The following is a 14,162-nucleotide window of genomic DNA, read 5'->3' on the forward strand; positions in this document are numbered from 1 at the left end:
ACAACATCATCAACTACATCATCAACAGCAACAACAACAACAAACGTCGGCGCACACACGCACGTGCTAACATGCAGGCGATGTTTAAGCATCCATGCTGCTGTTTCACAAGTTAACCTCTGAAAATTTTTTTATGCGTTGCTATCATCTCGCCAAGAACAACAACTCATTAAAAGTGGTACATAGCGTGCAACAACACAACATCATTCAACGTAACTTAAAATATAATCATCTTTCCAACAATATGATAACTACCATATAAGATCAACAATGTATATCATGTATAAAAAAAACAACACTGTAACTGACTAACTTATACAAAAAAAATTCGATGATGCGAGATGTTCATTTTACCAATCGACCAATCAACCAACTATCCAAACATCAAATCAACCGACCAACAAACAACAAACTGACCGACCAACCAACCAATTATCCAACTAACCAGCCAGCCAGCCGACCAAGCAAACGAATGCAACAACTTGAAGTTAAAAGCATTCCAGACCCATCCTTGTAATGGCTTCGTTACTGAAACTTCAAGGTTATAGAAAAGCAAAAAAAAAAGACAGAACAAAAAAAACAGATCAAACGAACCCAGTAATATCCAATTTTTTCTTTCTCGCTTGTTTTGTTCTAACTCTAAAAATAGACCGTATGAAAAAATAGTATCAACATCTTGTCATTCGTTCAACGTTGTAAATATGTTTTAAAACCGCATTTAATCACGCACATGTTTCTAAGTTTCAAAGCACGGGTTCGTTCGCTCATGTCTTTCTTGCCTTTTGATGTTAAATAACAGAGAAATGTGAATTTATTTTCTACTTTTTTTGTGGAAAACTTTTTGTTATTTTGTAGAACTGACACAACGTCATTGACGTGAAACTTCGTTAAAAACTTCTGAGTGATCCAAATTTTTTTTTCTGACTTTTTATGAGGAGAGCTTTGTTCTTCTGATGAACTTGAACTGATCACACTGGCATTTGACGTGAGTGGGTACACATGTGCATGTTTCTACCCATAGGTTTATATTATTATTATCATCACCATCATCGTCATCATTTTCATCATCATCTCTCCACCATCTAATACTTTAATACTTTAAAATTTGTTCCCAAACTGTGTTTATATGCATCATGAACTCACTAAATAATACTATCTAAAAATTTTTTTTTTTTTTTTTTTTATGTTATCAAGTTCACACAAGTTCATCTTACCTGCTGTTACAAAGCTTTATAATATTTCATATCACTGGGGTCTATTAACTTTTATATGCAAAGATATCTCAAACAAGTTCATCGTCTCCCATATATTTTATAACTAAACATTTCTCGTTTCCAATTATTATATAAAGAATAATAAATAAGCGTTGATTCGCCTGAGTCAACAACATCAACAACAAATACGTATCATTTGAGGTTTCCATTTTAATAATTATTTTTCGTCGAAAGAACATTTTATTATAGTCTATAAGTTTCGAATCTTAGTTTAATTAATTGTTTCCAATTCTTGGGCTATGTTAGATTAGACTAAAAGATATAGATAAAAAATGATATAAATACTATAATGTATTATACTATGATAACTATAATATATAAAAAATATCGTCATTGTATATTTCTTCGTTTATTTAATACACTATTTTTTATTTAACCTATTTTTTCACTATATTAAAAAACAATTTTCTCTTAACACTCATTCATTTGATAATAATTATTCAATGCATTTGCATTCATTTATTTGCTGGCTTTTTTATATTTGCTCGATGTAACAGAATCTCTGCTTCTGTCTGCCGATGTCTGATTTTTTTTTACAAAAAATCTGACCTATTAATTTATATCTTATTGCTTGTGTGTGTAGTGTGTGTGTGTGTGTGTGTGTGTGTGTGTGTGTGTGTGTGTGTGTGTGTGTGTGTGTGTGTGAACATGTACAGTACAGAACAGAAGAGCAGTAATCTTCTTATCATGTCTGCTGCTTCAACTGCAAAAGAATGTTTTTCTCATATCTATTCGTACACTCTTACACACACATACACTCACATACACACACTCCCTCACACATACACACACACACTCACTCACACATCCACACACACTCACTTTTTTTCTTATTTTCATTGCTAAATAAAATTATTATCGAATATGTCGCGCTTTTTAATTACAATTTATTAATTTTTCAATATATTTATTTCATGTGAGCAGTCATCCTTGCCTTTACTACACTAACTGACTGGCTCACCTTTAGACCAATTTGCAACATTCATGGTGTGATTACGTTAGCGCTAGTGAATCGACCACTTAGAAGTCTTAAACCACAATTAAAGACGAACGCTGCGGTGTTTTTAACGTCTCATTATTTCACGCACACACACTTCCAGACGGCGATTTAGCACGTTTTAACGTCATTTTGTATGAACCAACAACCGTGATGTCTCAATTGTATAATTCAGTATACTCATTACAATCAACCTCATCTTAATTACTAAATGTGCTGCATTGTTAAATGCACCAATCATCATCATCGTTATTATTATTATTATTATTTATAGATGGCAATTAGATCATCTACTTAGCTCACCTTAATTACATTGTTTGTTTACATTCAACTGCCAACCAACTTTTTTAACGACAAGGATGAATGAACAACATTTCTTTGTTGATAGATAGGTAGGTAGGTTTTTGTTTGATGATGATGATGGTGGTGGTGATGGCAGTGATAATGATGATGAGGATGATGATTATGGTAAGGAGAGTATTTATAACTTGAAAAACATCCTTGTCCCTTTTTTGCTTCATTCTCGACGACCGATTCTCGTTTGTTGTTATGAAACATCTGTGTGCTATCTTGTATGTATGTATGTATGTATGTATGTATGTATGTATGTATGTATGTATGTATGTATGTACGTATGTATGTATGTATGTAGGTACGTACGTACGTATGTATGCATGCATGTATGTATGTGCGTACGTATGTATGCATGCATGCATGCATGCACCATGCATGCATATCTGTATTTATATACATGCATGCACTATTTATGAAGCGCGATAAATGCATGCACTATTTATGAAGTTCAAAGGCTCAAACACTATGAATATATGTAAAGCACTATTTTTGTTCACGTTTGTTTGTTTGCCAGTTGACTTCAAACAACTCAACAACAAATGAAGATAATTTTCAAAATGACATCACAATACATCGTTCCAACGCTGGAAATAACGTGCAAATGTGTTTAAAGTAACGCTGCATCACACGCGTCATGGTTACAAGTTTTACTAAATTTTTATGAACAACATCATCAGCAACAGCATCAACAACAACATCAGCAACATATCAACAACAACAAAACATTCCTAACAGCCAACCACCCCACACAACCAGAGGGACAACCAATAAGAATGGAGGAAGGCGTCTGCCACAGATCCCACCCCCCGTCATCCTCCATCGCAAGTCAGCGCTGCCATTTTTTGTTCTATTAATTTTTATTTATTTGATGTTTCAAAATGGCTTCTGGTTGTCTGTCTATTCGTCACGCACATTTTTTTGTTTCATCATTTTATTCAATCAGTGTTTTGTGAAATAATTAACTAAGAAATTAAATATTTGGTTGAAAATTCATTTTATTGAGTTTTATAAATTTAATTATTAATTTAAAATGTTCATTCCCCCATGTCTTGCTGGCACCGAACAGACATTGACTTCGGGTTCGACTCCATCCTGGGCCAACTTGATGACCTTGAACGGCAATTTGAACTGGAGCACGAGAAGGAAATACTGAACAACAGCAACTGTACAAACAACACCAACAGAAACATCAGCAAGACGTCCAACGCGTTGAATGAATTCTCCCTCATCAACTCACAGCTGCAAGATGTTCTGAACGACTTGGCAGGTTTTGGGACTGGCCCAGATGCCCCCTCCTTTGCTGACGCTGATGATGACTTTCCCGAACCCCCCAAAACCATCAACAGATCAGCTTCTTTGGCCATTTCTAAACCAAATCAGCCGAGAGAACCAGCAACAGCGCATCAGTTCACGAAGCAGTCGTCAACACAGGAATTAACATTTTCTCTGCCAACACCTCCATTAAAACCTACAATAACAACACAACAACAACACTTAACAACGCATCAACAGTGCACAACACAACAGCAACTACCACTACCAACACCACCAACAAAATCGAAAGTTCCTCCACCAACTCCAGCAAAAAATAAATCTGTAACCATTCAGAACAATCTTACCATCATCAACAATGATAAGAGTAGCATCAGCAACATCAACAAACTCAACATTACAAACAATGATTACAACGAAAAACACAACGACGACGACAAAATCAACAAAAACAACAACGTACGACAAACCATTCCTACCAACTGCAATAGCGATAACATTTTTTACGGAACCAACCAGTTGCCGTCACATGATATGAAGAGCAACATCGTAAAGAGGATCAACAACAACAACAACTACATCTTACCTAATAACATCAACAACAATAACAACATGCCTTACAACAACACAGCATTCTGCAACAACACTAACATTTATGCTATAAGCAATCCAAACGTAGTTGCAAAAAACATCATCAACAACGATGTAAATTACATCCACAACAATACTAACAGCAGTTGTTCAAACAAAGCAGCACTGAACAACAATATCCGCAACAACACGAACAACAACTTATATAACGATCCTACAAACAATAATAACATGACCAACATTAATGCTATATATAACAATAATAATACAATCAGCGATAATGCATACGTCAACAACAACAATTTTATCAACAACAACAACAGCAACAACAACAACATGTCTCTACAACAAACCGGCTATGACTCATCAACATCTCCTAAAAAATCATCCATGAAAAAAGATCCTGTGCAGGTGATGATGATGACGACGATGATAACGCAATGATTATGACGACGACGACGATGCCTTGATGATGACGACAATGATGATCTAATGATGATCCTACAATGTTGTGGTGGCGAATTTGCAATGATTTAGTGATAATATGACTGTGATACAATGATGCAAGAGTTAAAATGGTTTGGTAATGAATGCTGGCCTCTGTAAATGTGATTATGTGGCTATGCATTTGATGACTTGATTGGATGATTTAATGGTGTAATGATGTCTTAATTTACTGATGTAATGATGTCTTAATTTACTGATGTAATGATGTCTTAATTTACTGATGTAATGATGTCTTAATTTACTGATGTAATGATGTAATGAGGTGGTGGCTTGGAATGATGTTGCGCCAAAATTAAGTCGTGATAGATATAATGTTACTATATGATATCACCACGCAACATGCTGTGATGTAAGATTAACAGGTGTGTGGTGACATTTGATGACTAATAAATGACTTGGTGATAATAGTAAAAGGAAATCTTCTAAAGCGGAAGCTTTGTTTTAAAGAGACGACGTTTGATAATTAGTTAATTAATTAATTAATTAATCCGGATGAACAATTTGAACAATGAACTAATTTAATAGTGACTTAGAAATGAAGCAATTATACTTTATACTTCACAAAACATGTTTATTGCGCTCAACAAAATTTATAACACGCAGCAATAGCAAACAATTAAACCTGTATTTGAATATATATCAGTGATCGGTGTATAAATAGCAACACTAAATAACAAGGTCTAGTTCTTTGAAATAATAATTTGAATATTATAATTATATAACAACATCAACAGGATGTTCTTCTGTCTTTAATTATGTTAATTACGTTGAGCAAAGAACTACTGCTGTCTCTTGTTTGATCTTCAATCTGCAAAATGTAAAGTAAACCATCACCACATCATTCGGCGCCTTTACAAGCAGCTGCGTGGAAATTATCTTAAATTGAAAACATGCAACATACAACAACATACTTTAACAATTCACACTGACGACTTGCTTTAAAGACTCTTTCTTTTAGAAGTTGAGTTGAAGCAAATTAAGGAGGTTGATCTGCTATAAAAACTGGAAATAAAACGGAGCCGTCAAAACGTAAACAAACACAGTTAGCGGCGACAGGCGACAAAGTTTTAAAATGTTCTGTGAAACATTAAGAGTCTATCTCACAAATAACTTGATTTTATTTTTCCTGCTAAATAGTTTAGCAATTGAATTTGTAGTAAGAGATGCTCTAAAAGTGTTATTGAGTATTCTGTCCATCTGTCCATTTTCAACCGGGATCGTGTAGTTACCTGTTCTTTTTCGCTAAAGGTTTTAACGTGATCAGTCTGAAATTTAGACTGGATCATCGTACAACCGTTTGTTGTAAGAACAGTCGAAGTAGTAAAACTACAGTTCCATGCCTTTTATGTAATTGGATTGTAAATCTGTGATAGTTTGTTTTGTTATTTTAATACTTTTAAAAATGATATGCACATGCTGTCCAAGATATGCAACTAATCTCCTGACGTAGGTCATATTTGACACCATTTCAGTTTCAGTTATGGCGTTTATTTAAATTTGAATTAGACTTGATCGACTGTGTTTTAAAACAAATAAAATACATAAGAAATCAAAAATACACTAAAATTAAAATTATTATTTTCGAACAACATGTGAGCAGGCGTGCGTAAAGGTGATGGCGCTTGATGGCTCCGAGAAGATCCTCTTTGTGACCAGCGAGACGACGGTTGGTCAGTTGTGCGACAATCTGGTGGCTGACCACATCACCGCTCCACGCTCAAGTTTCTCACTCTGGGAAGTCATACCTGATCTCCATCTCGGTTTTGTGTTTTTTACAACTTTCTAAATTTTTGATTGCATGAGTTAATGAATGGAAGTTTAATTTTCACCGTTTAAAGCTTATTTTTATATAGTTCGACACTTTTATAACCAATATCGAATTATTATCTGTCAAAAAGAGTGAATGATAAAATTTTTTGTAATCACGAAATCTCATCTGAAAGCGGCAGTTTTCAAAACAAATCAAAACTTATTACTAACTCTCATTCCATTTAATACTGAAATATTATTCATCAGTCTGTTGTTGGTGTTCGTGTATAATTTGTTTGTAGTTGAGATTCACATTCAGTAGCATTTATATCCATTATCACCACCACCACCACCACCACCACAATGAATGTGCTTTTTCATCAAGCAACTTCTGTTCCCAATTTTTTAGACATTTAACACACTTTGTTGATTGATGCTCTGATTAACAAAAATAGCAACTTGAAATAATAAATCATCGTCACTTCTAATTAACATCTGATCAAATAATTCGTTGCAAATGAAGGGAGAAATGTGATCTGATTTGTGATAGTACAAAAAAATAATATTATGAAAATTCTGTGAAACATGAAAACAGAAAGATGCCTGGACGAATGCCTGTTGATACTGAACGATGTTGTGGACTGTTGGACCAAACACTCAACCAACACTGTCGCCATGAAACCCGCCCAAATCAAAATGCTGCCAACTCTTCTAAAGGTTTGTACAATAATTATATTTATCCACTCACAATATTTTCCCGTATAATGTTGTATGTAAATTAGTTTTAGTAAATTTTTATAGTTGTAAAAACAACGACATTTTGGTTTGCTCTAGTTATAAATTATAATAGCATATGTAAATGATACGTCGATCCAACTGGACAAAGCAACAACAAAATGGTTCTCAACATTTCAGAACGATCTCGAGAGCAACTTGTATGCGAAGGTTGACGACAAGAAAACGTGGAAGAATTTCTTGTTCCTCGTCAAACATCCAGGTCTTCTCTACTATCCTAAAGGAAAAGGAAAAGTAAGGTTTCAATTATTTTGGTCATTGCCTGTGATGGTATTTTGTTGTTTCAATGAATTATTGGTTCAAATGCTTTAAGTAAGTCTTGAGTTAGGCTTAAAAATATAGTTTCACAATTTAATTATTGAAATATTTGAATATTTTGTAAAGTTCTTTTGCAAGCAGTAACACGCTTCAGACATCTTTCTGAATGATGCTTGTTTGGAATAATGCATTTCTCTTTTATGCTGATTCAGGTATTATAAATTAGTGCTCAGCTTGTTATATCAGCTCAGCGTTTGTGACACTGGACCAAAATAAATATTCTATCAATCACCAAACTTAAATTAACCAAAAATGACCAGCTGAAGTTTATTTAAAAACTAAAAATACCTTTTGACATTAATTTAATTTGATAAGCATCGTCAGCACCTTAAAGATAATTTCTTTCAGTTAATGGAGAATATTCATTACTTCATAACAAATTGAACGCAAACAGTCTGAAGCAACATTGTACTGCGAGTTGAATCCGCAAAACCACGTGGTCTATCAATGTGCCAACGCCAAGAAGAAATTGAAGGCGCCGACCGAATTTGGATTTGCATTAAAAGTATTGTCAATTTGTTTCATTACAAATTGCTCGGAAGTTTTTTTTCATATTTCCAATTCGAATCAAATGTTCCGCGACCTAAAGTTTTATTAATTTATATTGCTTTGATTATTCCCGTTTTATTAGTTTTTATATTTATTTATTTTCTAATTGCATCTTTTCAAATACTTTGTTATCTGTTTGTTCATGCAGACTTCAAACAGCAACACAACGAAAGATGTGAGATATTTCTGCACTGAAACTGAAGCACTCTACAACATATGGCTGCATGCCTTGAAAACACTTCTTGCTAAAAAAGTTGTTTTGAAAACCTTATTTTATTTTCATCTTTATTTTATTTCATTTATTTTGTATTCATTTTTGTCGATAACAACAATTTTATTACCATTGTATCTGTCTGATATATTTTTTATTGATTCAAGATTGGTGATTCTTTGGAATTATTAAATTGTTTAATAAATTGCTAAGTGCTCAATTAATTTATTTTAACAATTTCTTTCTTACGCTAACAAAATATTAAAAAAACATTTAATAATAACTAACTTTTTATCAAACATTTTAGACATCCGAGATGGATTATGATTGCGACGCGGCACCATCACTTCAATGTGTTTCTACTCCCACCGTCATGAACAATCTTGTCGGAAACAGCAACATTTGCAACAGTGTAAGTTCTTATGAGGAACACAAGCCCGCCGAAACTTCCATCACCACGCCCGATGCACCAGCCAACTTGTACGTCTCTGACGCCAATGTTTATTCAGAGCCGTACGAATTGTCTCAGATCAACACACTGCGACGTTTCTCAAACACCTCATCGTCCTGCAGACCGGACATAGCAGAGAGCTTGGTTAGTCCTTCAATTAAAAAGACAGCCGTCCTTCCCATCTCAACAGAGACCACCAGACTGTTGCAATCCATGCAAAACACTAACATCCTTAAGAACGGAAATGTACTGAAAACTCTTCCGAAACCGGTGAATAAAGACTTATTAAAACAAACTACCATTGAAAATCACGTTCGAATTCAAGCAAATCAAAATGATTACACGCCTTCGCCAACGCATATGAAATCTCCAGAACACCATCCAATGAGCAATGTCATCAAAACTCTACCTAAACCAACAAAATCCAATTACACAAAGACGCAAATGTGTCAGGAAGATGATCTGCCGCCGCCACCTCTTTCTATTCTCAACCGAAATCAAAATGATGAGTCCTTCAGGCAATATCAAACTATCTCGTCTGTTCACAAATCTCGAAATCTACCCCCACCGCCTCCGAAAAGGGACCAGAACACAAAACTTAGCAATATTCAAACAGCTGATTGCAGCATTCAAACCAAAAATTTTATTCTCAACTTGGACAGAACAATCGGCATGAAGAAATGTTTTGGAGCTGAAGGTCTTTGCAAAATGGAGATGCCTTTGCCTCCTCCACCCGTCGTTTCAAACGAACTTTCTTATATCGACCTCGGAGAGCTGCCACCACCGCCAGCCGAACTTCTGCAGGGACTCAAAAAGATGAGGAACAATCCTTCCTTCTACCACGTTGCTAACAATTACAACTAACTAAATTTTTTGAATTCGTAGTATAAAAAGTTATCATCAGGTCGTAAACTTTCGATTTTTGCACTTTTCAATTTTTCAAATTCAACTGCGTTGACATTTCATCTGGGTTGTGTCACCTCTACAGCATCGGTTACTAACAATCTGATAGTGAATTCTAAATATTATCGCAGGTAACAAACGTGTAATGCCTTGACTTTAAAAATAAATAATGAAGACTTTGATAATACCTTAGAAACTTTAAACATTTATATTTGAGGTTTTTGATTTTTATTAATATTTTACCAAAATTGAAAACAATTTTTCAAACTTATTAAGTTTCCAATTATGATTTTGATAGCGAATTTATTAATTTTCAATAAATAACAAACATTTAATGATTTACTACCCTTAACTAAACGACTACTTTTTATTTTGGGCAACATTAAATGACGAAACCACTGAGTCGACATTTTTCTTGACATGTTAACAAAAAAATGAAGTATTCAAAAGTTGACATCAAACAAAGGCGTTATAACAATAAGACAGTTCTGTCTTCCATGGTTAAGACGAAAAATATCTTTTTTTAATTAACAACAAAATTAAAACGAAGTAATACAATTTATTTAGTGTGGAAAAAGCTTGGATGAACTGAAGCCTGGTTTGTTTGGATGTGTTGGCTATTTTGCTGGGACATTAAGATGATTCAAACAAATGCAATTCCAATTTAGACAATTATATAAACCGAACTGCTCATTTACAAGGACTGAGAGTAGGCATGATAATCACATAACACATAAATCTAGAGCTCTGTCTTGTGCTGTATTTAATGTTCTCCGGGAGAACTTTAGACTGAAATTGCCCTATGGTATTCTTTTAATTATAAGCTCTACCTGGAAGCAAATCGTCGTTGACGCCACACATTTATTGTCGTTTATTGATCATTTATTGGTTTTTGACAAGACGGAAGCAAATGTATCTAAATTCAAGTGCTATTGTTCAATTCCCATGTTAAAATTTCAAAAACCATTTTTGGCTGGTTTCTTATGTGTTCACTTATTATATGAGCTTTTATTGAAAATGTGCGCACTTTCTTTAATTCGCTGTTATAACAATATTTTTAATTTAAACAGAAAACATTACAACAAAAATATTTTAGCTATTGCGGATATTCTAACCGAAACATTGCACCAGTTGAAATAGGCACCCCAGTGCCGCTGAAGTTATACGTAGATCACTATGTTCTTTTCTGGCGCTTTTAGGGGAAGAGTTCCACAAATTTGTGACACTGACATGGGGAGAGCATAAAATCTTATGTAACTTATTTTTGTTTTGGTTTGCACCTTATCGATTTCTTTCGTGAGTTAATAAAAATTTTGTTAACAAATGTTTATCAAAAAGGGTTATGAAATTTTATAAATGATCAGAAAGTTGCCTTTTTTATTAAATTATTTATTTAGATTCAACGCCATTTGATATAGTTGATTCGAATTTTCAATACTTCAATTTTGATTATTCGTAAAATAATATTGATAATAATCTGCATATAACATTCTAAATGGTAAAATCAACAGAAATTTCTGCTATATACATTCAATTCAATGAATCAGATATGGTAATTTTCATTTCAAAAAAATACAATTTAAATATTAAAAGCCGATTGGTTTCTCAAGTTGTGTATTGTAGCCTGTCAGCAACGAAATCGGTTCGCATTTGGATTTGGCAGTTGAAAAACGGTGATAAATTTTAACCTTAAATATAATATGGACACTAAGAAGCTGGTCGTTTATGTTGTTGAAAATCATAACGAGGTTAAAATATTTAAAAAAAAATGATTTTTATATATAAGAATGCGAACTTAACGTTGTAGAAGTTTATACTGTAGCCCTGTGAAGTTGGCTAAGTGTTTAACGAAGCAACCTATAAATTATTTTTATAATGAGCCAGGCAAATAACAATTGAACGGAGATGCATATAATATAAATAACTGAGTTTATGTTTCATTGTTTAGTTAAATAATTCAAAACGTTTATAAAAACATTACTCTTATATGTGGTTAGAAAAAAATTCATTTATCTAAAATAATATAAACTGTGTTCAAAACCATTTTAGTTGTTTCTAAATACGTTTTTTAATGATTTCTATTTGATTAAACATATTTGATTCTATTTATATTTGGTTCAAAGGTTTTAGAACCCCTATATCGGTTGATCGGAAAGAAAAAGTTACCGTTTGATGGGATGTGCTTGTTGCATTTTGATTCACATTCTGACATTTCCGTTCCTCAAAAATTGTACACAGATCTAGATGGCAATTTAAACAAATACGAAGTGTTCAGGTTTCAAACTTTTGGTTTAATACACTTTTCAATGCATTTTAATCACATAAAAACATCTAGCGCTGGATTTAATACACTTTTCAAAAAACATCTAACGTTGGGTTTAATGCACTCTCAATGTGTTTTGATCACACAAAAACATCTAGCGCTATTAGTATAGAAAATTGGATCATTCCTTCTGTTTACTCTGGTCATATAAGCGAAGTTGTCTGGGTTCATCCATATTGGACGCATCAAAGTTTCGACACGCAAACTATTTTTAAAGTTGGAAGATCCAAACTTGATAATTCATTAAAGTATGTTTAGAACTATTTTATTGAATTCATTACTTTTACAAACACACTTGAATTGCTGTAATATTGGCAGGGTCTCTTCAACAGATAATTATTTTCTTAGCGAAGATTCACACGAATTTGAAGAAAATTTGTCAGATTGCAAAACGCTTCAATTCCATCTTCATTGCGTTCCACCAGCTAATAGCAATGCAAAAACAGAAATAATTTCGAACGACTTAATAGACAGTTTGCAGACCAGCAGATTTATACTGGATATTGATCTCGATTTTTTTTCAACCAAGAATCCTTTCAAACACATGTTCACTGAAAGGCAATATGAATTATTACAGAATATTTATAAATATCATCCTCCTTTAAAATCGGATTTAAAAGTAAGTGAAATTGTGCTCATTTTTTGAAGTTGATTCCATTTAGACCATTAAATTAAAAAGAATCATCACGTCGTTACTTTCGGACTGAAAAACTGGTTCAGGAGTAAAAAATTCAAAACATGCTAAAAACCTCAAAGATTCTGTCATTCGTAGATCCTATCATTCTTTTCCTGCATGCCCTATGGATGAAATTGATTTTTTTTATATGAAATTTTAAATTGAGCAGCAGAAAATTTAGATTAAATAAATATATAATATATATATAAATATATAATATATATATATATTTTTTTCCTTATTTCGGTGTATGCGAATAAGAATTAAAATCAAAATCAGAATTTACAACATAACTAAAATAAGAGGACTAAACTAAGTTATAAAAATCGTTTTCAATTTAATTTAAATTTAATCGATAACATAGGAAATTAAACTATGCAAGGACAAAAGAAAGTTACAGATTCAATTTTTAGAGAAATATTTTACTTCCGTTCAAAAAGGAGGCGTACTATTGAAATCTAACAAGTATTGGGCAATATTATAATCTGTGAAATTTTAATTTAATTCATCTTCTCAACGTTTAAATCAGTACGAAATTAGATGAAAAATTGAAAGAATTAGTTGACAGCCTAAAACAAAATGACCCATGCTATGATTTTGAATGGTTACACGAGATAGGTACCGGTATAGATGATACAAATCTTCCGGATCATGTTAGCTCTGAACACGAAATTGACTACTTGATTTCGTATCTTGAGAAATTGTTAATTAGACTTCCAGAACCGTTGGTGGTGCTGATATCACGGTTGGTTTTTGATGTATAGTATGATATCTGAATGTATAACATCATTGAAATTCAAAAACTTGTTAGTTTAAAAAAAGTTTGTAGTCAAAAAATATTTTCCAGATCGACCGAGGATGATTACTGTCCAGCCGGACAAGTGGACAACATCCAAGAAAAAGTTTTGAATCTTTTGAAAACTTTGTACAAAAATGTTGATATAAACTTTTAGAAAATATATTAACTTTTAAAAATTTGATACCAGCTCTTTAAAATGTCATAAAACTTTTAATCAATTTTAATAATTAATGTTCAATCAATCGATTAATTCAACCAATTAATTTATTCTTGAAGTGATTTATTTTCGTAATGTAGGTGTATTTTATGTTGATTTACTGTACATGCTTCGTAAACATCATCGCAACTCAGCGTTTAATTAGTGTTTGCTAAAGTAGGTGTGATTTACACATC

At 33.0% G+C, this 14,162-nt stretch overlaps 2 protein-coding genes across 2 annotated transcripts; both read left to right on the forward strand.

Annotated features, from left to right (window-relative positions):
* Positions 1 to 3,182: 3,182 nt before the first annotated feature.
* Positions 3,183 to 10,373, forward strand: HELRODRAFT_191344 (hypothetical protein; the record flags this gene model as incomplete). Its single annotated transcript, XM_009017999.1, has 9 exons — positions 3,183 to 3,228; positions 3,361 to 3,450; positions 3,692 to 4,899; positions 6,596 to 6,755; positions 7,340 to 7,461; positions 7,660 to 7,773; positions 8,252 to 8,362; positions 8,555 to 8,659; positions 8,925 to 10,373. 9 exons carry the CDS (start codon positions 3,183 to 3,185, stop codon positions 9,930 to 9,932), a joined length of 2,964 nt encoding a protein of 987 aa, XP_009016247.1. The 3' UTR covers positions 9,933 to 10,373.
* A 1,310-nt stretch (positions 10,374 to 11,683) lies between these two features.
* On the forward strand, positions 11,684 to 13,914 carry HELRODRAFT_132401 (hypothetical protein; the record flags this gene model as incomplete). Its single annotated transcript, XM_009018000.1, has 7 exons — positions 11,684 to 11,719; positions 12,095 to 12,246; positions 12,393 to 12,542; positions 12,613 to 12,925; positions 13,353 to 13,435; positions 13,500 to 13,728; positions 13,828 to 13,914. Coding segments are annotated over 7 exons (1,050 nt in total), but the record flags the coding sequence as incomplete, so codon positions are not given.
* Positions 13,915 to 14,162: the final 248 nt, after the last annotated feature.

This window comes from Helobdella robusta (assembly GCF_000326865.2).
Source record: "Helobdella robusta unplaced genomic scaffold HELROscaffold_20, whole genome shotgun sequence".
In the NCBI taxonomy this organism is placed as follows: domain Eukaryota; kingdom Metazoa; phylum Annelida; class Clitellata; order Rhynchobdellida; family Glossiphoniidae; genus Helobdella; species Helobdella robusta.